This window comes from Triturus cristatus, chromosome 7 (genome assembly GCF_964204655.1).
Source record: "Triturus cristatus chromosome 7, aTriCri1.1, whole genome shotgun sequence".
NCBI lineage: Eukaryota > Metazoa > Chordata > Amphibia > Caudata > Salamandridae > Triturus > Triturus cristatus.
The window spans coordinates 645227843-645251480 of record NC_140590.1 but is presented as its reverse complement, the minus strand read 5'-3'; the positions used below and the strand labels follow the sequence as shown (position 1 = coordinate 645251480).

The following is a 23638-nucleotide window of genomic DNA, read 5'->3' as shown; positions in this document are numbered from 1 at the left end:
GACGGATCCCTAGCAGTCACAAAATCATAGAACGCAACGTTATTTTTGATCAATGATCTCGCATTGATTAGGAACCCACTTCCCAATGGACGTATATTGGGCGGAGCATAAGAGGTATGGTTAACCTCATTATTAGGGTCACGAGCCGACCAACAAACCTTGCAGGTGTGACATTCTAAAGAGCAATGTAGACCATTGGGCGAAAAACGATGATGACAATACGATGGCCGGGGTTTCAAAGCCAGTAAGTCCTGCAGGGTATACATGAACTTTACCTGCCCCTTCAAATGCAGCACGTCCTCAGCGCGGACGGGCGCAGATGGGCTGAACTCTGGCGTAACTCCGGCGTCAGTCCGGCGACCCCGCTGCGCGAGACCGCTGCGCGTCATCATGACCCCCTTATATAGCCGACTAGCGTCCTTATGACGACTAGCCCGTCGAGACTCCAAAATGGCGCCGCCAGGCGTCCCAGTCCACACCCAATACACACCCAAGATGGCCGCCAGAAGAGCCTCCGCGTCTCGGTGAAAGGGGCCCGCCAAACAGCGGTGAGAGAAAACTTTTATAGTGCAAGTGAGGGGCTTAGCGATTAAAATCAGGGGGACAAGAACGAAAATGAACAAAATTACAAAACAGGGTAAGTTTAAAAGCCGCTCCTAAGCAACTACGCATAAAGCGCTATGCAGGTCACGTTCAGTGCAAAGTGCAGTCAAACGCTCCAAATAACAAGGCCCTGTGCCTAGAGTCATCCCCCTTATATAGCCGACTAGCGTCCTTATGACGACTAGCCCGTCGAGACTCCAAAATGGTGCCGCCAGGCGTCCCAGTCCACACCCAATACACACCCAAGATGGCCGCCAGAAGAGCCTCCGCGTCTCGGTGAAAGGGGCCCGCCAAACAGCGGTGAGAGAAAACTTTTATAGTGCAAGTGAGGGGCTTAGCGATTAAAATCAGGGGGACAAGAACGAAAATGAACAAAATTACAAAACAGGGTAAGTTTAAAAGCTGCTCCTAAGCAACTACGCATAAAGCGCTATGCAGGTCACGTTCAGTGCAAAGTGCAGTCAAACGCTCCAAATAACGGGTGGTCATCGTGGGGTGATTCTACTTCCCCCACGATGACCAGCCGTTTCTTAGAGGCAAAGATTACACCTTTCTTAGAACCTTATTGGGATCTGATCACCTCACCAAGTGATAGGAAACTCTATTTTCAACTTAGAGCAGGTTCCCTACCACTTAGGGCCCTAACTTGCGGGTGGTTTGGTGCAAGTACATGTACCTGCCCTGTTTGTGGTGCCAAAGAAGAAACTATTGCCCACTTTTTGTTAGTTTGCCCTGTATACGCTACTCCTAGACGACATTGGCTTTCCCCTTTATGTAAATTACTGGGCACAAGGAGCTCTGTTGTAGCTATCAGAATCCTACACACAAGCACTTTACCAGTCCATTCAATTGTCCTAGCCAAATACTTGGGGTGGGCATGGTCTCTCAGACGTAAAGCCCTTCAGTGCACTGAAAAGGCATATAGGTAGGGCCTTAAAATCCACCATTATCTGCTAGATATCCTTGTTTTACTTACCGTTTTTATTACTGATGTGTATTGTACTTCATCTTGTCTGCTCCAATGTTTAATTCTTCTCTTATCTACAAATTTTACTTACTTATTTATTGGAAGATTTTATATTATCTAGTGATTGTGATATTTTATAACTCTGTATCTGTTTGTGTCTTGTATGAATTATTTTTTAATTCGAATAAAGACTATGATGATGTTTCTTTTGTCTGCGCGTTTCTCCATGTGCTTTATATCGTGTGAGATGTGTTACATCGATTTAGTTTCAGGTGCATCGACCAAATAAAGTTTCTGGACAGTGATTCATCGCCCAGATCTTCCACGCCGTCGAGAAGAGTGGACAGTGCGCTTCATTGTCACTTCTGACATGTCCTGCCCTGATTGTGAATGCGCCATAGCAGACTTACCACAATCACATGTTTGCTAGTGGTCCTCAGGAGCGCGCATCCCTCGCGCCCCACGTGTGACCTGCAAGTGTCATCTCAATAACATTTCATGGGGCAGAATGACCGTGGCAGATAGATGAGAAACCAGTGCTGTGGAAGCTGTAAAGACAGTCAGCACTCAAAACAGTTACGCAGCAGCTCAGCCGACCCGAGACCTGCATTCTTGTTGTTGGCTGCAGTGATTTACAGTCTGATGAGTACACGATCTGAAACATGTACTTTAAGTTAAGATGCCTGTCTTTTTACCTCAGCTTCAGACCTGAGATCTTGGCATGATAAGAGTTGCAGGAATATTCTCCCTTCTAGTTGGATTGTAATGTAGATACTGTTATATAGCGCTTTTTCCCCAGACGGGGTGCTGAGGCACTTTCAGTGCACGGGTATCGCTCCGCTCAATAGTTTGTATACTTGGGTGAAAGACTGTGGGTTTATTGTGTGCCCTTTTAGGTCTGGAATCGGAGTCAAAACAGCTCTGGTAAAATGTCCTCTCCCACCTCCCGTACAATGATGATGTTTGGAAGAATTCCCCCCAAGGAATGTTTGAAAGAAGTTTGGAAAACGGTGCATCTTACAACACATTTTCATGATATACCCTGCCTTTCTGTCCAATCTCCTGGCCGCCTTGCTCCTCTCTTGCTCTGCTGTCATCTGCCAGTACCCCCCCCCCCTTCGTCTTCTCTCACCATTCCTTTCTTCTGCTCCCTACTGTCACTCTCTTGTTTTCCTCCTAATGCTTCTGTTTTCTTCCTTTCCCTCACACTTTTCTCATACCCCATCTCCTTTTCCTTGCCACCCTTAACTTCTCCCTCATTTCCAAACTCCACTGTGTAATCCTCTTACCTTCCAGGGTCACCAGCCTGGTGGGGGGGGGGGGTGGGGTGAGGCGGGGTTGCTCGCTTGGCAGTATGACCAGTCCGGCAACGGGCCTATTTATTTATTTTGGAGTTCTTTATAGCATAAATAAGGCACATTGCATATCCAAGCACTATACAGGAGTACCGTTAAATATTGCATGCAAACAGTTTACATAGGTGCCTTTCCCAAAGGTTTCACAGTAGAACATATGAATAATGCATTGTTTGCAGTTGTTATTGCAAAAGCAGTGTTCATAATGCCTGGGTGTTTGCTGCCACCAGACAAAACCTGAACAAAGAGGTCGTGGGGTGGGGTGGGGGGAGGGTGTTTGGCGTGGGTGTGGGCTTCCCCTTTCAGACTATTAGGAGGGGGACTGATTAAGGGTCTCTCAAATTTCAAATCCCATGGGTGTTTCTTGCACGCACTAGATCCGCAATTTCAGTGTGCCCCACAAACTGTACCCACCATGGGATAATACAGGGGGACCCCCAAGGACAGAGGATGCATGGATGGGATAGGATCACCTGTAAAGATAACTTTCATCCTTACTGTCTCTTACTCTGGAACCTCCAGACATTTTTTGTTGAGGCGTATCTTCCTTTTGGCTTCCACTTGGCGGTGTACCTTTATCCTGGTTCATGGTTGTCATGGCAGCACCTTTGGGGTCCATGTTATCAGTCATGGACACCTGGAATAAACCAGTGTTGGTGAACACAGGCCAGGCCAAACGGCACTGCTGTCTGTGATGAGAAAAGTCAAATTCGAGCCCAGGACAGAGCGAGTTTGATCGAGTCCGCTCAGAGGTTCCCATTCAGGAGCCAGAGCGGGACTGAGAGCTCCTCTCCCTGCTAATCCCTTGGTAGCGATGAAGATAATCAGTGGCACTGAAATATGTTCGGTAAACTACTCTTAAACCTCATTCCTCATTGCCTTTGGTCTTCCCATTAGCCATAGTAGCCCACCAAATTGAGTGACAACAAGGTTGCTCCATGCAGTTCGTGCAGTTCATGCAGGGCGCCAGCATGCGAGTCAGGGGCATTGCCGTCTGTGTCTTTAAGAACCACTGTAATGACACAAGCATGTGAAACATTTGAGGTCTGCCGGTAGCCAAGACCTTTTGGTTTTACTACAATTATTTGTATTCTATAATGACCTCTAGGGGCTTTCAGCCAGCCCTCTTCATCCGTTGGTCTATTTTGTGTCATTTATATTTGCTTCGCCCCCTTCAGCATAAAGCATGTGGCAGTGGGCAAATGTACTTCAGCCATTGGCTAACTTTACTGTGTGTGATGGCACTCTACTCTTTCGCTAGGATCTTTTCCGCACTTAAAGTTGTACCCTTAAGTGCCATGCACTATCATGCCATTGCGTTCTTATTGAGACCAGAAAAATATTATTGTTTTTAGACTATGGTTTTTAGATGCGCAAAGCTTCTTCAGTTCCGACAAATATAAAGTTTTACAAAAATCATGACAAAATAAAACAAAACATTGACAAAGCAAAAGGGTCGGCTTCCATTGCCAGACCTGTAAGCATTGCCATGACTTTTACTAGATCTGTTCTTGATTCCACACAGTACAGTTTTGTGATCTCAGTATGTGCAAACGTTACTTTGTGTTTTTAAGATGTGGCTGATGGACAAAGGTTTGAAAATCAAACCGATGGCCCCAGTGTTTGGAAAAAAAAGCAGGCAATTGACATTTTTATGTTATTGGCTGAGTAGGTACAGAAACAATCCAAAATCAAGTATATTCTAATCACCTTGCATATTTAATTAAAGCAGTTCTTTTCAGAATAATCTTTTTTTTTAAATTCTTCTTGTTACATGCTGTATTTCTTTGGTATTGCATGGGTTTGTTTCATATACTACCTATGTCACATGGTTTCCATGACCTGTTAAATTGATATATTTAAAGACATTTGCGGTCTACTTGAGCAGTTGAAAAAAGTTTGAATTGTGACATGGGGGTAACAAGGTAATTCCACCCAAACTATCCCAGGTTTGCTGATTATGTTCCAGAAGTCCTCAGTGTTATCGTGTTATGAGCGGCCATGTTGGTAGGCCTTCCCATTACAGCCAGGCACAATGTGTGTGATATTTGAAGCTCTGGGCAGCCTTGCCATTGATAACTTGATGATTGTTTTCTGAGACATAGTAGGACTCTTAAATGTCACAAGACATATTTTAATAGCTCATCAAATGCTGCCCCTCCTCTGTTCCCTCTCCACGCGCTGCACTTGTATGCTTTGTGATTCATAATGCCGGAACCTAGTTCCTAAATTCACTCCCACTGCACGGCAGCATGGGCAGCGCGGGCACAACAGGGGATGCTGCAGCTTTCCTATGTGGGATGCAGTTGCAGAAATTTCATACAAGATTCAAGAACAACTTTATATACAGAATGAAATAACAGATCTACCACACGTTGTATAATAGCCTATTTGGTATGATATCGAGTTTGTAATATCGCGCTACCACAATATCATAGTGAAAATATATCCCAACAACAAAATATCGAGAAGGTAAGGATATATAGGTGTGTATATGTTTACTATGCTCACCTCTGCACATATGTGGATCTTCATGCTATATATCTGCAAAGTATGGAGATGTAAAGTTAATCTATATTTACCTAAATATACTTACCGTCTCATACGTAAATATAGTTACCTTCTCCATATTTTTGCTACAGTAGTACGGTAGCACGTTGTAAAATGGAATATTCCCACATACAATCGGCATAGTTATATCAGGTTTTGCATCTGTAATAAAATAGCAGATTTTAAGTGTAGGGTATGAGAGCAATGTTGGCATACAGAATGCAACACCAGATCTGTTACACAGATTGCCACAACAGCTTTGGCAGATACAGTACAGTGGAGGCATTAGCCTACACTACAGGGCGCAATAATAGCTTCAACACACTTGACATAAGCTTATGGTTTGCAAAAGCTATTTTAGCATAATATAGCATATATTTAACTGTTAAACACATTACATTTTTCTATTGAAATAGGATTTCCAAAATAAATTATATGAATTTATAATATGTTGACGAAAAGTGCCTGGTACTGACTTTTCATGTTCCTCCGTTTTGCTTGGGCGTTGAAAACCTTGAAACACATTCTTTGGTAAAATTTGACATTTTCCTTTTTCCTAATTTCGCACCAGTTTTCAAGTTCTGTGCACCGCAATGACATTAGGTTTGCAGATTGGAGCTTTCCGCAGCCTAATTTGTAAACAGCGTAACACTATCATCCTGCACACCAATGCTGTATTTGTTGCATGTGTTATCAATGTTGTTGTAACTGAGCAAACATTGAACACTTATCTCACCTATGGTTACAGGGTAAACGACATGACCGAGATAAGGTGCGTCCAAACAACAGGAAGTAAGGTGGTTGGCATGCTGCGTCTCTTCTCGTGAGATTAACCAGTTTGCTGTGATTGGGGTGTCTTCGCTTTAAAGCTTTTGCACGCGCTGTGAAGTGTTCACTGATCATATTTGTGGCAAATTTGTTCTTGGTGGAGGGAAGTTTTACTCTCAAAAGTTTCACGATTGTGAGATTCGTGGTTATGGTCTAGTCTTTTGGGGAAAAGTTAAGCAGCTCTCACTTCATAACGCCAAAATCATGTTTGGAAGCAGATTAAACTGACGTGTTTGTAGCTCAGCACCTGGATATAGTCAGGTCTACCATGAGGACACAGTAGGGGCCAGCCACATGGGACATATCCCTTGAGTCATTTAACCAAATGTCACGGTAGAGGTGTGTCAATGACAACAGCTGCAGTTCTATAAAACAATCACAAGTTCTCCCAGTGACCCCACCCCTCCTCCACAGCTAGGCACATAACTGAAGGCCACCTTGCACACTGATGGGCCCTGCTAACAACCTGTTGCACATGGATGGCTGGCACAGGAAACTCACTAGAGCAGGGAACGCGCGTTGATTTACTGACTATTAACAATCATTATGTGAATTAACTAGGAGCAAGGTCACTTCCACCAGCACGTTTCCTAATGAGAGCACTCAGGTACATTTGGGATCATTTTTATTGAGACAGCAAAGTATTTATGAATCATATATAGAAATAAAATGCAATCTACTAGAACACAATTATGAAATATGTGTATTAGCAAGTGGATCTTAAGTCAGGGTAAAGAAGACAGAGAAAGAGAGCAACTTGCTATTGGGATTCACACAGCACAAGCCACAGCACTGTCAATACACGTTAATTTTAAGGGAAATTATGATCGGCTCCGTGTGTCCCAAAGCAATGTTGTCACCTTGGTACCGGCGAATTAGCAAAGGGATCAGTTAATTCGTTAAGATGCCACGGGGATCAGTTGAGAAGTAATCAGAGCATGTATCAGGAAAAATAGGGCATTACATAAAAAACAAGATTCTTAATGTTGCTGGCTGCAACTGTGGGGTGCAGTAGGGCATTAACACTTTGTTTCGATGTGCAGTAGCTGGAAAAGTCATGCAGAAATTTGTTCAGTGCTGTACAACTGGTAACTAACCGTGTGGCTTATTAGCAAGATGTGACAATGTCTGAGCACGTTTTCAAATCATGGACTGCTCGAAGGCAAAGTTTTGTAGACAACATATTTAGCAAAATTGTGTTTTTCTAAAACAGTTTGTATGAGGCCAGTGGCATCATGACAAGTCCTTTGGGTACCTTCAAGCGAATGCCAATGATCTCGGGTGACCTCATGCTGAAGGACCTTATAACGAGGATACTTCCGGAAAGTTATGTTCATTTCCGTTTGCCTTCTTTTTGAGGCTGTGGTGAAAAAGTGTTTCATTGCACACACAAAAATAGTCACCGACTTCATATGACTTTTTTAATAGTGAAATATTGGTTGGTAGGCCATCACCGCAAACCCTTTAATTCAAAGAAGTCTACATTCACTGCTGCCAATAAAAAATAGCGACTTAGACAGAATTATGTTTTGCCTTAATTTGAAAGGATGCTCCGTTTCGCATTCTAGCAAGGGCACACTGATTATCTTATCTTGCATTAGTTTTGGGAGATGTTTGTTTTCAGACCCAAAGTCACAGTAAAGTTTCATCTTGTTGGAAAGTGGGTTATTAGTAGTGGTAAATATTTATCTACAATGTAGGGCTCAGTATAGGTCTTAAGAATCATTCCCGTGCTCAACCCTTGGAAGCTTGGCTGTGAGAAGACAGGCTTAAGTTCATAGACAGGTATGTAAAGCATTTAAAAACACACATTCAGTAAATAATTAAGACACAACACACAATAAAAATCCAACACCAATTTATAAAAAGAGGAAATATTTTTATTGTTTAAATTACACCAAAACGAAAAAAATCCAATGTAGAGAACCGGAGATCTGAAATTTTAAAGATTTAGCACTATATAGCACATAGAAACATATAGCATCTATTGGTACATCTGGTCGTGCTAGACCGGGACAAAGTCAACGTTACAGGCTAACTGCGATAGAGCTCTGTGCGGCTATCATCACGGTAGGTCTCGGTCAACGTTTTTACCTTCTGACTTGGAAACGTTTCTGGAGCTTTTCTTCCCGAGGTCCCTCGAAGCTCTCAGCCAGTCCGGAATCAGTGAGGGTTTGCTGGCTTGCCTTGCAACGAGCTCCCAGTCAAACTTGTGAAAGAACGACTTCTGGAGCTTTCCAGCGGGACGAACAAGAGATCCAGGCCTGCTTGCGGTTGAAGGTGGGCGGCTTGACTCATGCGATTTGACCCTTTTCTACTTTCGGACTTAGAAACTTTTATGGAGCTTTTTCTTGCGGGGTCCCTCGATGCTCTTCACCAAGCCGAATTCGGTGAGGGTTTGCTGGCTTCGGATTCAGCCAACTCCCGGTCAAAATCTGGAAGTCGGACCTCCACAGCTTTTCAGAGGGACGAACCTGGACGGCAGACCGGCTCGTTGTTGAGGGTCGCCGGCTTGGCTGGCCAGGTCGCGTTAGTTCAATTATGGAGCTTTTTTCCAAAGTTGTTCCAAACTTCTGGAACCTTTTTCCGGAAGTTCCTTTGAGGGTCCCAAAATGTCTAAAACTTACTCCAAGGGTCTGGAAGCTCCAAAAACGTCCTTGAAAGTTTGGAACTTCAATTCCCACAATCCACTTGGACAAAACCCTTACAAATCAACTGGTAGTACTCCAGGCTGGGGATTCTTGGTGGTGATGGTCCAGGTGAGCTCTGTTAACCTGTAGCTTGCAGGGAGTCCACACTTTAGTCCTTTTGAGGCAGGTCTGACCCTCTGATCCACAGGGCTGTAGTTCCAGATTGTGCACCAGGTGCAGTCAGTCAGAGTGCAGGGCCTGGTTGGTGCAAATCAAACTTCCGGCATAGACCCCTCTTCTTCCTTAAGTTTTAATCAGCGGATCTGAGAGGCTCTGTCCCTCTCGGATACTTATTCCAAGTTCTCTAGGTCAAGTAGGAGGGCACTCCTGTCCAATGAGGTGCAGGGCATCATTTCTTCACAAGTCAACATGGCTGATTTTCCAGCAGAGAGAGAAGTGCTGGCTAAACACACCTCCACAATGGTTAATCTCCATAGTCTCTCCCCCGTGCTCTGCTCATTCCTTCCTTAATCCTATCATCTGGCTGGGTTCAAAGAGTAGGGATGTAAATGAAACTGACTTCTGCTGCCTGTCTCCTCCTTCTATTGAAGAATATTGTTTACGGCCCCTCCCCCTGCTCTGGCAATCCTATGTACCAGAACCCTGACCTCCCAGAAGGGCTATCTAACCCCAGGGTCTACTTATGACCTCAGAAAAGGAGCCTGGCTAATCCACTTAACTCTGACCAATCAGGACAGACCACTGGAAGGCTGAAGTTTGGCTTACAGACAAGAAAGTCTTATAACTTCTTGTCTGTACATTTTAGGATAAATTCAAAATAGCATATTGTTGGATTTATCAATACCATTGTTCATCAAAAGTGCCCCAATGTAAAAACGCACTCCACTGCAGACAAATTCAAAGAATTCTTTTTAATACCAGCAACCAGATTTTCACTTTCAGAGTTATTTTCCTGCCTGTGACCAAGGTTGCTCCTTGGTCACAGGCTCTCACGGTGCTCCCAGATTAGCTGAAAGGGCATGCTGCTTTGCATTGAACTATTTCCATTACCATTGGTAGGTTCTTGCAGGTGAGATAACTGCATTGTGTGCTGGGATTCGTAGTTCCTTTCAGCTCGATTAATATCTATAGTAGATTCTGTGATGCATCATGAATAAAATGTTTTTACATTACCCTCAGTGGACCTCTTCCTGGTAAAAGTCGGGTTTATTAGCCTGTCTGGTGTTCCACAGTTCAGCTCTGAATACCATTTTAGGCAGTCCTTGAATGATATTTTCATGACCTCCTGAATGTTAGTTATTATTTAATAACGTCTTGCCTCGTGAACCTATATGGCTGATGATCTGCAATAGGGAAATTGAACTTTAGGGGTTCTGAATATATATAAATATTGCAGATCCTCACTCCACAGTAATCCTAGCAAATAAGTCAATTTTTGGGAAGCACTTTACCACAGTGTGGGGAGTGAAATGGGCAATTTCACTTAACCCAAGGCATATAAAACTCATTTTATAAGGGCTCTCATTTTAAATGCCTGACCCCCCTACGCCTGGGACAACTAAGGGAGACCCTGGGGGTACCTAATATGCCCAAATATTGTAGTTTATGAATTAATAAGTGGCCCAAACACCAAAGTCGAGTTTGGGCACAATTTGCATGTTAAAAGCAACCCTGCAACACAGGGCTGTTTTTAAACTGACCCCAGGCTTCAGCAGTGCACACATGCAAATACAGAAAGGGCTGCTGGCCTCTAAACTGCCATGCCATATTATATATGAGGGACTTAAAGGTAGTTTAGATCCCCCGCCTTATTTTGTACTAAGGCCTTAAAGGGGATGTCATGCCAATCATAGGGGTACCCTAAACCATAGTGTACCCTAGTGTATGTAGGTGTTTTCACTGTATTCTAAGTGTCTTTTCAGCATAGCACTGGCCTTGGTCCTGGTAAGGCAGAGCCTAGGGACAGCCAGAGACAGTTGCCACCAGTACCTGTCAGCAAAGAAATGGGGGGTGCGCAGGGCACAAGGATGACTTTGCAACCTCCTTTTATACAATACAATACTGTTAGAATCCGGGTTCTCTGGTTGGCACAGGTAGGTACTTGTGACAAGCAGGGAACCTTTCCTCTAGTCAGGGTAAGGGGTTACACTCCTAAAATAACCCCTGCTCACCCTCTAGGTAGCTTGGCGCGAGCAGACAAGGCTTATCTCAGAGCGTTATAGGTTAAGCATTTGTGAACACATACAGTAACCAAGTGACAACACTACAAATGGACACCACACAGGTAGGTATATTAAAAATAAGGATTCTTTATATAGGACTATCACAAGACCATTAAACGATTAAAAATACACAATACGGTTGCTTAGTTGGTAAAAGGTTGCTGAGTTTCTCTTAAGTTCTTAAATGCGACACTTGAAGTCAATGTACCTTAGATGCGACACGCAGGGCATCGAAAGTGTTGCAACGATGCAGATGCGTTGAAGTTCTTGGTGCAAAAGTAATAAAGACGGGATCTTCCAGATGCGTGACGCTTCTCCGAGGCTGCGAGAAGGCCCGACTCGATGCGTCAGCTACAGCGGCGTCACCTTTGACGGGATGCGACGACAGCGGCCTTGGCAGCGGCACTCTTCTCCGACGTTGCGAGACGCTTCCGCTCGATGCGATGCTGCAGCGGCGACACCCCTTCTGCGAGGTGCGGCAACCGCGGCTCCGACGGCGGCACGCTTCTCCGTGGATGCGAGACACTTCTGGACGATGCGAGATGCTTCCGCTCGATGCGATGCTGCAGCGGCGACACTCTCTGCGAGATGCGACGGCAACAGCTCCGACAGCGATACGCTTCTCTCCCTTGCGTCGCGCTTCCAGCTCCTTGCGACCCGCAATCCCTCAGAAGGCCCAACAACCGCAGCAGGCACTTTCCAAAAGACTTTGGGGAGCTGGGGATGAAGTCCACTGGTCCTGGGACTTCGTTCAGGGGGCAAGCTCAGTTCAAGCCCTTGGAGATCTTTAAGCACAAGTTGAAATAAAAGTCTTTGTAGTCTTTTCTCCTCTCCTTCAGCAGCAAGGCAACCACTGCAGGCCAATCCCCCAGGTCAGGGACAGTTACTCCTCCTACAGCTTTTCCAGTTCCTTCTCTTCTGGCAGAGGTTCTTCTTGTTTCAGCAGGATCTGATCTAATTTCTTGGGAGCAGGGTCCCAATACTTATACCCCTGATTCCTTTGTTCCTCTGGGGTAGAGGGGCCTTTGCCCAGTCCAAACCAGTTCTTGAGCACTCTGTTGACATGACTCGGCCTTTCTATTCAGGGTGCAGGGCAGAGACATCAGCCGCTCCGCAGGAGGCGGCGCCAGCATTGTGGTAGCAGAGCACAACCCTATTCAGAGCCCAGGTGTACTCCTCCCACCCATCTGACTGCCAATCTTCCTATTCACCACCAGGCTACCTAGCCCTGCCCCTCTGGGTTTCCCCAGCCCTGTCACTCACACAACCAGACAGGCAGATACACATCATAGCAGAGGCGGGCTGAAATGGTCAGGCAAGCAAATACCAACTTTCTAAAAGTGGTATTTGCAAACACAGAATATTAAAATAAACTTTACTAAAAGATGTATTTTATTATTCTGAGTTCAGGCATACTAAACTCGAATTTCTACAATGTTCCCTGGGTCTGTTAGGATCATAGAATGTAACAATTCTGACAGCCCATTCTGGCCTATGGAGAACAGGTAGCCTTACAATAGTGAAAAACGAAAATGGCAGTAATTCACTATTAGGACATGCCACACACATCAGGGCTTGTCCTACCTTATACTTACAATGCACCCTGCCCTTGGGCCTACCATAGGGGTGACTAATATGAAGTTAAGGGAAGGTTTAGGGACTGGGAAGTGGGTGCACTTACCCAGTCAGCATGACAGTACCAGACTGCACGCAGGTTCTGCAATGGCAGACCCTAGACACATTTTACTAGGCCGCTTCTGTGGGTGGCACAACCAGTGCTGCAAGCCCACCAGCAGCATTTGTATTTACAAGCCCTGGCACTCCTGGGGCACTTTACTAGGGGCTGGCAGTAAACCAAATGAACCAATCATGGAATCCAAACAACATAAACATTTTAAATAGGGAGCACTTGCACTGTGGCACTGGTTGGCAGTGGCACAGTGCCCTGAGCAGCTAACACCAGCAAAAACATATGAGGCACAACGAAAAAAATGTGGAAGGGAGACTCACGCCAAGGTGCCAGGTCTAACAAATACCATTGCTTGAAATATCTGAAGCTAATGATGCAAGTCTTCGAGTGAGAATCTGGATCGCACCAGCTTCTGCGGGGCCCTAGTTTAGGAGTAGTAATTTTCGTGAATACCTGGTTTTGGGCCACTCTGTAACACAATTTTCTGGATGGAGTTCCCGCTTGAGTGTTTTCCTTCCCTATTGAAGGGTATGGTGTCTTTGGATATTAGGCGTCATTGTGGCCTGCAACCTAGCAAAATAGAAGCGGTGATGTCAAGCCCTCTGAACACAATGGCTGACAATGACAGACTGTCATGTTGAAATACTGCCTTTTATTCTGTTACTTGTTTCAAAAGTCTCCTTTGTCAAATAAAATAGTGATCTTTTGTCCCTTTCCTTTAAAGTCAATTTTCTGACTGTGTGTTGCCTATTCAACATAGAGCGGTTTGAAAGAGTGCTGCTGTATGTGTCAGCATGTCGCTAGGAGTGCCGGAAAAGAGAGTGGGCGGAAGAGCGACAAATTAGCACAAACAATGGTTTATCAGAGCTCTACAGAACTTTGCTTAAGCAAGCATTGGGGCGTAACATCGGAGAGGCCCTGGCCCTGGTTTCTCAGAAGGTGCGATGTTAGAAATCTGAAACATATCATAGGAATGCAAGGTTGTGCACGAAACTGGATCCAGTTTGTACTAGGCCTGATGGACATAGCACAGCACCTTAAACTGGAATCCAATGACGTGAACAGCGGGCTCGAGACGTGGTCAGACTTCCACAGTCCTCAAACGAATCTGACCGTCATGGTCGGCACCCTTGTATTTTTCCAATTTGGTTATCCGACAGCAGGAGGTACAAAGTATTGCCATACTCCATGTGAAAGAGTACCTTTGCTCCAGTGATGATGGCATGCCTCTGTGGGGTATGAAAGGGGGGAGCTTCCCAGGTAGCACAGCTGCATGGCGCATGCGGATCATACGTTGTGGATTTGGGTATCAAACGACAACTCTTGATCAACTAGATTCTGGGGAGAATTTTCATTCATCACTTATGATGAATGAAATGGGGTTTTGCTAATAATTTCTGAAGCCTAGAACAGTCCCAAAGGTATTCAACAAGTGTGATAGTATTTATATCAACACACTGCCCAATTTTCAAGTTGATGTATATCAAAGAAAATTACTTCTTTCCTTTATTTTTAAACTATGGTTTACAAGACAAGTCTCAGTCGCCCTTCAAGGTTTTTGGTGCTTTAAAAAGCTGATGCTTTTGTTAAAGAGATTAGGTCAATGCACTCCTTGCTTTGTGTGCAGTCAATGTGGTCCTGCAAGGCACCTCACAATGCTTTATTCTCATTTCACTCCACAAACATGTGTGTGGCCATGTATGAGGAATGTCATCCCACATGAACACCTGTGAATTCGAACCACCCTGTGTCACACTGATTCCTAAATGTACAGACTCAATTACTTGACAAGGAATTCTGTTTAAAAAAAAGTTTACAATGAACAAAGAATTGGTTCTTAGTTCCTATATAACTGTGCAAATGGATGTAACTTATTTGTGAGAATTTAAAACAGTAATAAGATATACAATACAAGCTAAAAAAGCTTTACCTCTAAACCACTTGCAGAGCTATGTCTTGTTTTTCAAAATTAGGCTTTAAATGAAATATAGAGTTGATGTGTGTTGAAGTGGCTGACTATCTGTACCCGTCGGTTTTGTGGGTGTCTGCATTCCCATATATATATTGTCATTTATTTGAGTAATTTAAAAGTTAGAAACTGGGTTTCTGGTCGGCACAAGAATGCACCCTGTCCAAGCAGGAGCCACAATCCTAGTCAGGGTAAGTCAGAAACACACTTTAAATTAACCTGTGCTCGCCCTTTAGTAGCTAGGCACAGAGCAGTCAAGCTGAACTTAAGAGGCAATGTGTAAAGTATTGGTGCAACATTTTAAACAGTAACACAGTGAAAACACAAAAAACAAAAACCAAAGCAACAAAAATCTAATAAGTAGTAGTAGTAGTCAAGATATGAACTTTTAAAGAATAAACTGTTTTGTAGTACTTAGAAACAAATTGTGCTAACCAGGCCTATCTGGTTGCGCTTGACTGGGGCAAATCCAAAAGTTCAGGCCGACTGTAGTGAAGCGCATGCTGGATACAAAGACCGGCCGTGGCCCACTGAACAGTACCTTGGATGGGTCTATGTTGAGTGTGATGCATGGAGCAAACGAGGCGATGAGTCGCTGTTGATCCCGCAGATGTAGGCGATGCATTGGTTCTGAGCTGCATAAAGTCCAAGATGCATTGAGAGTCCAGATGTGATGAACTTTGGAGCGATGCGTCGCCATCGAACCGCTGGGCTGTAGGCAATGCGAGCAGCACAAAGCGATACCTTGATGCTGAGCTATGCAAAGTGAGAGATGCGTCTGAAACAGGGAATGATGTGTGGGACAATTGGCGATGTGGTGCCTGCAGTTCATGCAGAAGCAGCAAAGCGTTGGTGTTGAGGAAAATGCGCCGGTAACAATCGGCACAATGTCGTTGATGCGTTGATTTTCTGAGTTGCAGCACTTGGTACTTACTTCCAAGGGCCTGGACTGGATTGGCACCACTTGGCAGAGCAGGACTCACAGCAGACAGGGTCCAGGTGCTGGTTGCAGGATGAAAAAAACATTGATATCCATAATACTTCAGAAAACATTAGGCAAGCCAACAAGCCCTTGAAGATACTTTGGTTTTGGGATGTAGAGATGCAGGTCCAGTCCTTCTCACTTCCAAGCAAAAGGCAGCAGGCCAAAATAGCAAAGCAGGTCAGCAAAGTGGCATTACCTTCAGCAGCACAGCAGTCATTCTTCCAGGTAGAATGACCTCAGTTCTGAAGTGTTCTGATTTGGTGGTGTCAGAGTTCCAATACTTATTCCCAGCTGGGCCTTTGAAGTGGGGGAGACTTCAGTGAGATACTTTGAAGTGCACAGGGCAAACACAAGGAGATGATGGACGGAGCGCTGAAACCTTTTAGACACTCACCCCCAGTCACAGATCTCAGTTGAATCAATCATCGTTCTTTAGCACACTTCGCCACCCCAGTTCAGACACAGCTATATGCAAATCAGTCTTGACTCTGTGCCTCATGGGAACAGTCCTGCCCGAACTGCCAAGCCACGTCTTCCCTGGACCGGAAACAAGCATCCTGGGACCAGTTCCAGGCTAACAGCCCTCATCAGCCTGGTTAGCTTGAATCCAGTGGCAAAGTGAGGAAGGGACCCACGTCTGGGCATAGCCTGCCAACTTAGGTCAAACAAAGCAAACACAAGGAGATGATGGATGGAGCGCTGAAACTTTTCAGGCACTCACCCCCAGTGACAGATCTGGGTTGAATCCATCATCGTTCTTTAGCTCACTTCGCCACCTCAGTTCAGACACAGCTATATGCAAATCAGTCTTGACCCTGTGCCTCATGGGAACAGTCCAGCCCGAACTGCCAAGCCATGTCTTCCCTGGACCGGAAACAAGAATCCTGGGACCGGTTTCGGGCTAACAGCCCTTAGCAGCCAGGCTAGTCTGTGTCTGAAAAGTTTCAGCGCTCCGTCCATCATCTCCTTGTGTTTGCTTTGAAGTACACAGAGTCACTTTCTTTCCTGCCCTGACTCCAGACTCACTACAAGGGTTATGCAACCCTTTGTGGGGGGACTGGACTCAGCTCTTTCAGGTGTCCTCTCCTCCCTCTCATCCAGCTCAGGATAACCCATCAGCATGCAGAGGGCCACTTAGTCACACCTGTCCTTCCTTTGTGTGCGGCTGTTTAGAGGGAATGCAGGAAGCCAGCTGTCACCCACCCCAGATTTCTATTCCAGAAACAGTTGTGTTTTTTTAAACTTTATCTATAGAAGTTTACAACATCCAAGAACAATAAGACGAGCAGAAAAAAAGCAGAAAATCGAATACAGGGTTGATAAATATACAAAGTTGTCACCAGCATGTATATCAAGGAAAACACAGAGTGTACAGCAAGGAGCATATTGATGAGAAAAAAGGGAAATAAAATATCATTGTGACACCAGTGGAAAGTACAGTGCTTCAAGGAAATATGGAGAGAAGAGCAATATGCAATCAAAATGTGAAGCATGCAGCAGGTAAGGTGCTCATTTTGACAGACATGGTGACTGGAATCCAACAAAGGCATCAGCAGGGGATCCAAGAGATCAATGTTTGTATGAATCCAGTTACATGGTACCCTGCAAGGTAAACATTAGCCGCAGTGGGCCCCCATTCCCTCCTCAAGATAAAGCAACAAGCAGTCTCGCAAATGTTGCCATATATTTTTAGGTCTGGAGGTTGGTGGTTGTAGTGTAGCTTAGGTATTACTTGTAGTATTGCAGTATATTAAGTCCCGGAGCCAAGCCCTCATCGTCAGGCCAGTGTTGCCGCACCAATGTAAAGACACCTGCCGCCTGGCCAACAATCGAGTGATCATGGCAAATCATCGAAATCCCGCAGGTAACAGCTTAACATAGCCCAACAATGCCAACAGTGGGGTTGGGACAATTTTGAGTTCAATCATCCGTGATAGCAGTAAAAACATTCCTCCCAATATTGGGAGCGCAATTTCAAGCTAGATGTGAGAAGTTGGTATGCTCAGCTGCACATCTAGAGCAGCGATGGGGTTTGGTGGGGCCGATCTTGTCTATGAGGTGAGGGGGTGACGTATGCCCTGTGTAAATATTTAAAGTGTAATCATTTGTGCTGATGATTGTTGTATACAAAACGTGTCTATTCACATCAGTAGAGCCAGGTAGTATTCGGTAGTGGGCAACCCAAATCCCTCTCCCATGCCGCTCACGCCTTCCCACCCACCGCTGGTCGTAGAAGTAGTGATGAATGATTAAGTCGTGAAATCAGATGGCCACTGCTCGGGGTCTTGATGACTATGGTAAGTGGCGGGAAGTACGGCAGCTCCATGTAGGAGGATGGAAGTATGGAGCAAATAGTGTTGTGAAGTCTATGCAAAAGAAATCGGTCCATATACGACACACTATGTCCATCTGGCAGAGAAGTTACAGAACGGAACTTGGCATCCATGAAAAGGTCACCCAGTTTGCGAAGTTGGCAAGCATCCAAAGTCCGCTTAGCCAGTGCCTCCATTGTAATTGGAAGCCAGGGATTGTCGGGAAGCGAAATGTGTGGAGAGTATAGCAGATCAAAGCCAAGGTACCGCTGTAATTTACTCCAAGCCCAGTAAGTGGTCGGGAGCATCTGTATTTTTAAGGGGGTCCCAGGGAGACCTCGTAGCATAATAGTGGATAGGGGATATGGACGGGTTCGAGTCCCTTCAGGCTTCAGGTACTGCAGTCGAGCATTAGGATGGTGCCAATAATACCCAAAGTGCGCCTGTGCAACTAGGTAGTAGAGATCAAAATCAGGGACTCCAAACCCTCCCTATAACTTGTGTTTTAAATTGTGATTAGCGAGAACCCAAATTTGGAGTCTCATTTTTTTCCAATTGGAAATTATACTTATAAAATGTAATAAGGCAATCTCAATGTTATCTTATTGGGGAGATAGGCCTTGCAGTAGTGAAAAACAAATGTAATCGTATTTCACTACCAGGACATGTTGAACTTAAAAGAACATACTTTTTTAAAACACTGCACCCTGCCCATGGCCTACCTCAAGGGTGATCTTTATGTAATAAAAAGGGAGGTTTGGGCCTGGCAAGTAGGTTAACTTGCCAGATCAACATGGCATTTAAAACTACACACACAGACTCTGCAGTGGCAGGCCTGAGACACGTTTAAAAGGCTACTTAAGTGAGTGGCACAATCAGTGCTGCAAGCCTACATGTAGCATTTGCTTTACAGCCCCTGAGCACATGTAATGCACTTTACTAGAGACCAATAAGTAAATAAAATATGCCAATTGTGGATAACCCAATGTTACCATGTTTTAAGTAAAGAGCACATTCGCTTTAGCACTGGTTACCAGTGGTAAAGTGCCCAGATTCATAAAGCCAGCAAAAACGCAGTCAGCAAAAACAGTAGAAACTGGGAGGCCAGAAAACGCTAGGTCTAACATTATTAATTTATAAATACTGTTAATCACTCCAATGTAATCAGCTCTTGCCTCTTAATTCTTCCTTCATTAATTAATCTGTTTTATATAGCGCGAACATGACCCGAAGGTATCGGGTATTCTTTACATGAGCACCAGTTGAGTTACACAAGGACACATTAATTATTTTTTTTAGGCATGGGGAAATTCAGTGATTTGCCCAGAATCACAGGATGTTAAGCGTCATTGCCGAGACTCGAACCTGGTTCCCCAGATTTGAGGTCGACCGCCCTAGTCGTTAGACCACATCCTCTCTTTTGATCTATTTTAGCTAGATCTATTCATCCATCCATCCATCCAGCCTGTCAGCCTTTTCTGTCCATGACAGGCTTAACAGTCTGAAGGTAGCGTATGCACTTGAGAATGACTGGACTGAAGATGTTTTGCCACTGAACTGTATCAAGCTTTAGTGCCAATGCTTGCAGAGGGCAGGACAACAGCAAAAGATTGGCAGGTGAGCTATTTCAGCAGTGCTGTAGAGCAAGAGAGAAAGGGAAGTGAGAATCAGCCAACACAAACAGTCAGAAGTGATTTAGAGTTTGGTGGACAGGTTACTCCTTCCTAAAACTGACATATATCCCGTCTGCCTTATTACAAGCACCATAGGACATAATACATTTGTAGTAAGGTGGATGGAATATGCGTCATGTGATGTCTGAGTAGCCTGACCACAAACTAAATCAGATCCAATGTGGTGTCAGATAAATGCTGAAGAGTACTAGTCGAGGATACGAGTGAAAGCTGATCCTAAAGATGCTCGCTTCACAAGTCCATCCCTCTGAGGCCCAGGGAGCCTCTGGAACTGAGAAGAAGTTCAGTGATCAGTGGAGATGATACAAACAACCCTTGAACCACAGGGGCTGAGGTGGGGATTACAATGAAACCCTTGTGTATTTAACCAAAGATAAGGAAGTATTCCTTGAAGCGACAAGGAGATTGGCAGGTATCAGCAGGGTGTTCAGTCACATCCTGTACAGGGAAAGCAGGATGTTTCTCCAGGAATGGGCACACATCAACTCAAGTAAACATTGGAAAGTATATCCTGGATCTCAAAGAAAAATGGCAATTTACAATTGTTGAAATGCTAATGTAACATATTGAATTTAAGGAAAGTATCAATATGCTTATACTTGAAGTAAATGTAAGGGGCAAGGCAGGAAAAAGCCTGCTGGTGCTAGTATTAACTTCTAGGCACTGTATGAATGCAGTACTCTGGTGGATTCATGTATAGCCTATAAAAATAAAATGAACAGGCTGAATAGCATGAAAGCTAATAAAATATAACATAAATCTGTAGGGCTGAGAGAGTACTCACAGGCGTATGTAATTGACTTGGAACTGTTCACAGATGTCAGTTGTCTGTACTGGGGTAAAGGGGTTTCTTGATTGGTCAGTAGGACTTTAAAAGGTTTCTTGCACAGACTAAATAGGGAAAAGAATGGAGCCCTGGTGACTGTGTGTTTCACCCGGATTGAGAGATCTGGATGAACACACCTGCTCATCTTGCAATGCATGAAATGCATGTGTTTTTTTGTACCAATCATCTTTTTGTAGCGCCTCATTCGCTTTTTTTGATTTGCTGGTATTTGCTTGAGGACTCTACATGTTATGGCTCTACCATTCAGTTCTAATATGTGGGTTTGTTCCCTAAAACATAAGGGAAAACGTGATTGACTCTCCATTAAGGTAGTGGGAAGGAGGTTGCAGGCAGTGCCCATTGGCACAGCAGTTCAGTCTCACACATGGCCTGCGGTGTATATGCACACCGTTCACAAGTTGGCCTAAAATGGGTGGCTCAGAGAACACCATTGCTACAGTCTTCAAATCACAGCAGTATCAGATGCATTAGAAAACTGTTCTTCCCTGCAGAAACCTAATTTTATAAATTGGTTAAGGAAGCCCTGAGTGCACCTTGTATGCTTACATGTTGGGTGACTGATGGATAAAAGCGGGGCATGCTAAAAAATAATAGAAACATATGTCACTATGGTGTACATTTGTCAAAAACCTCTTTGTCATTGTGTAAGTAAAATTACATTTTCCTATGGGAAGGCCTGACGGTTAAAAAAGTATAGTTTCATAATTTTGCCTAGGAAAATAGCAAAAACATGTTCGACAGTTCTTTTTCATGTTTTTAATTAATAAAATCTAGTAAAGTGATGGAAATGCATTTTTTTATATCATTAGTTGAAAAGATACTTTAAAAGACATAACCTTTGTGCTGCCTGAAAGCCAAGCAGAATTAAAGCGATTCCACTGGCTTCCACCTTCCACCAGTGGCAGAATTTAGCATTCTGGTTAGGCACGAACTGTGTGCTGGCGGAAGAAAATACTGCCTCTTCACAAACCAGGAGGACTGCTATTGTTGTAGTGGGAAAATTGACCTTTTTGGTGGATGAGCCATTGCGAGTGGCTGGAATAGACGGCATCACAAAAGGCCAGTCCTACAGTCCTCCTTACATAAGAGCCAGAGTGAGGCTTAAGTGACAGTCTCCTTTCATCCAGAAAGGTCTCTCTGACATTCATCTCTGTCTACAGCATGAGGGGCATATGAAAGCCACATGATCTCCACTTATGATCCCCACTTGCACCCAGAGACTGGAACTGCTCTCCGAGGGTCAGTCGGTCAGCCTCTTCACTGCCTCAAGGACACAGAAGGATGAGGAGTGACTCCATACCGTGTGAATGAATCAACTCTCCGTTTGATTGTGAACTGTTGGACCCCTGCCCTTGACCCGGTGGGAGCCCAAGCTTAGCAAGACCTGAACCTCTGGATCCTGCTCCCAGTAGGAAAGCTCAGCAGTGACTTTACTAGCTTCGGAAATATTTGGGCTTTATCATTTTTCAGACCTCTTGTGGACCAGAACAAGACCACAAAGCTCCCAAAGAAAGGAGCTTACTGGCTACAGATTGCTGGTCTGTCCTGCTTAGAGCCTTTTCATCCAATGCTTGAGGGTGCTGTAGGACTGCTGTTAAAAAGGACCGACCCCTAGGAGTTCCCGCAGGTACATTCTACTGCTTTGCTCCACTAAAGAAAATCGAGAACCAAAAAAAGTCATTTAGTCTGAATGTAGGACCTGGGCCAAGGGCGTGGTGACTAATTCATCCCAGTAGCAAAGCAACCTCAGCCTCTATGAAATACAACCATGTCCCAGTTTGAGCTTGAGGTGCCAAAACTGGAGTATTTTTCAGGAGCTTGAAGACAATGTACCCAACTTCGAGTGACCCTTTCTGGCATGAGCATCCTGCATTGTCCCGCTGGAGCAAAGATTTTGTGAATCATAAAAAAGACAAAGTATCAAGGTGAAGCCTTAGACCTGCATGACCTACAATGCTTACCTGACGCCCGACAAAGTGTGGTCTGCCTAAAGTTGCTCCAATGTAGACTTTGATGGGCTTTCCACAGCACATTTTGCTTTACATTTATTCAAAAAAACACACATATGGGTCTCCTAATCCATTTTTAACCATTGTGTAATTTTACCTATTAAATTGTTCTTGATTTCTCTAAACTGGTTTGGGCATTTTACCATGTTTTGTTTTTAAATATCAACTTATTTGGCACTGAAGGAACTTAACACTTATTTCTCTGGAGAATTGGCTGCCTCGCGTGCTGCAGCTACCAGGGATTAACCAGAGTTTCTCATTAATCTTTGTTGTGACTGTAAACAGTTTTTTATTAAGCTGCGGAGGTCAAATTCCCCTGAGCTAATAACCTTCTTTCTTATATATTCCTTTTAACTCTATGAAATCCTTTAAAAAGTATACATGAAACTGTCCAAAATGTCTTTTAGAGCTTGTGGATTCTAAAAGAGGAGGAGACCAAAAGGTTAACATCTACAAATGTAAGTGACCTGTATGAGCAGGGTCCAATGACAAATCCTAGGCTTACTCGTTGCAGCTTTTGCTCAAAGCAATAGCCTTCTCTTAGGGAAAATGGAATTAAAGTATTAAAGCTGAACCAAAAATCCGAATACAATTCTCAAATCACTTAGTAAAAAGAATTGATTGAAAATAGAAAGGCACCTTTTCAGGCCAACAGCAATGAAGTGTTGAGCTCATAAAGCTTCACTGCAGTCAGCAATTGTGTGTTCTGGATTAGACTCCCAGATGTCAGTTACAGTCAGCCAGCGAAGCAAGCCAGGAGGCTGTAGTCAGAGACCTCTTCATGAGGCTAGATATGCTGAATACATGGCCGTGCTGATGCTCTCCGTTTTAAGTGGCGAGAGATCCGAACATGGCAAACAAAAATCTTAGATTCAATTCAAGCCACTCATCTATGTGTACACATGCCTGCCACGACCTGCCTACCTCAACCACTGCCTTCACTTCTACCATCCAAC

The 23638-nt window shown here is 44.3% G+C and overlaps 1 protein-coding gene across 3 annotated transcripts in view; it reads left to right on the top strand.

Moving 5' to 3' along the window:
• Positions 1-23638, top strand: part of PRKCA (protein kinase C alpha) — a 1238880-nt gene that overhangs the window by 985301 nt on the left and 229941 nt on the right. Inside the window, exon 9 of one of the 3 annotated variants that reach the window (XM_085617272.1) lies at positions 6224-6247. The exons of the other annotated variants lie outside the window; for them this stretch is intronic. Coding sequence (XP_085473398.1) covers positions 6224-6247 — 24 coding nt within the window. The remainder of the gene's footprint in view (positions 1-6223; positions 6248-23638) is intronic. 3 annotated transcript variants of the gene reach the window in all.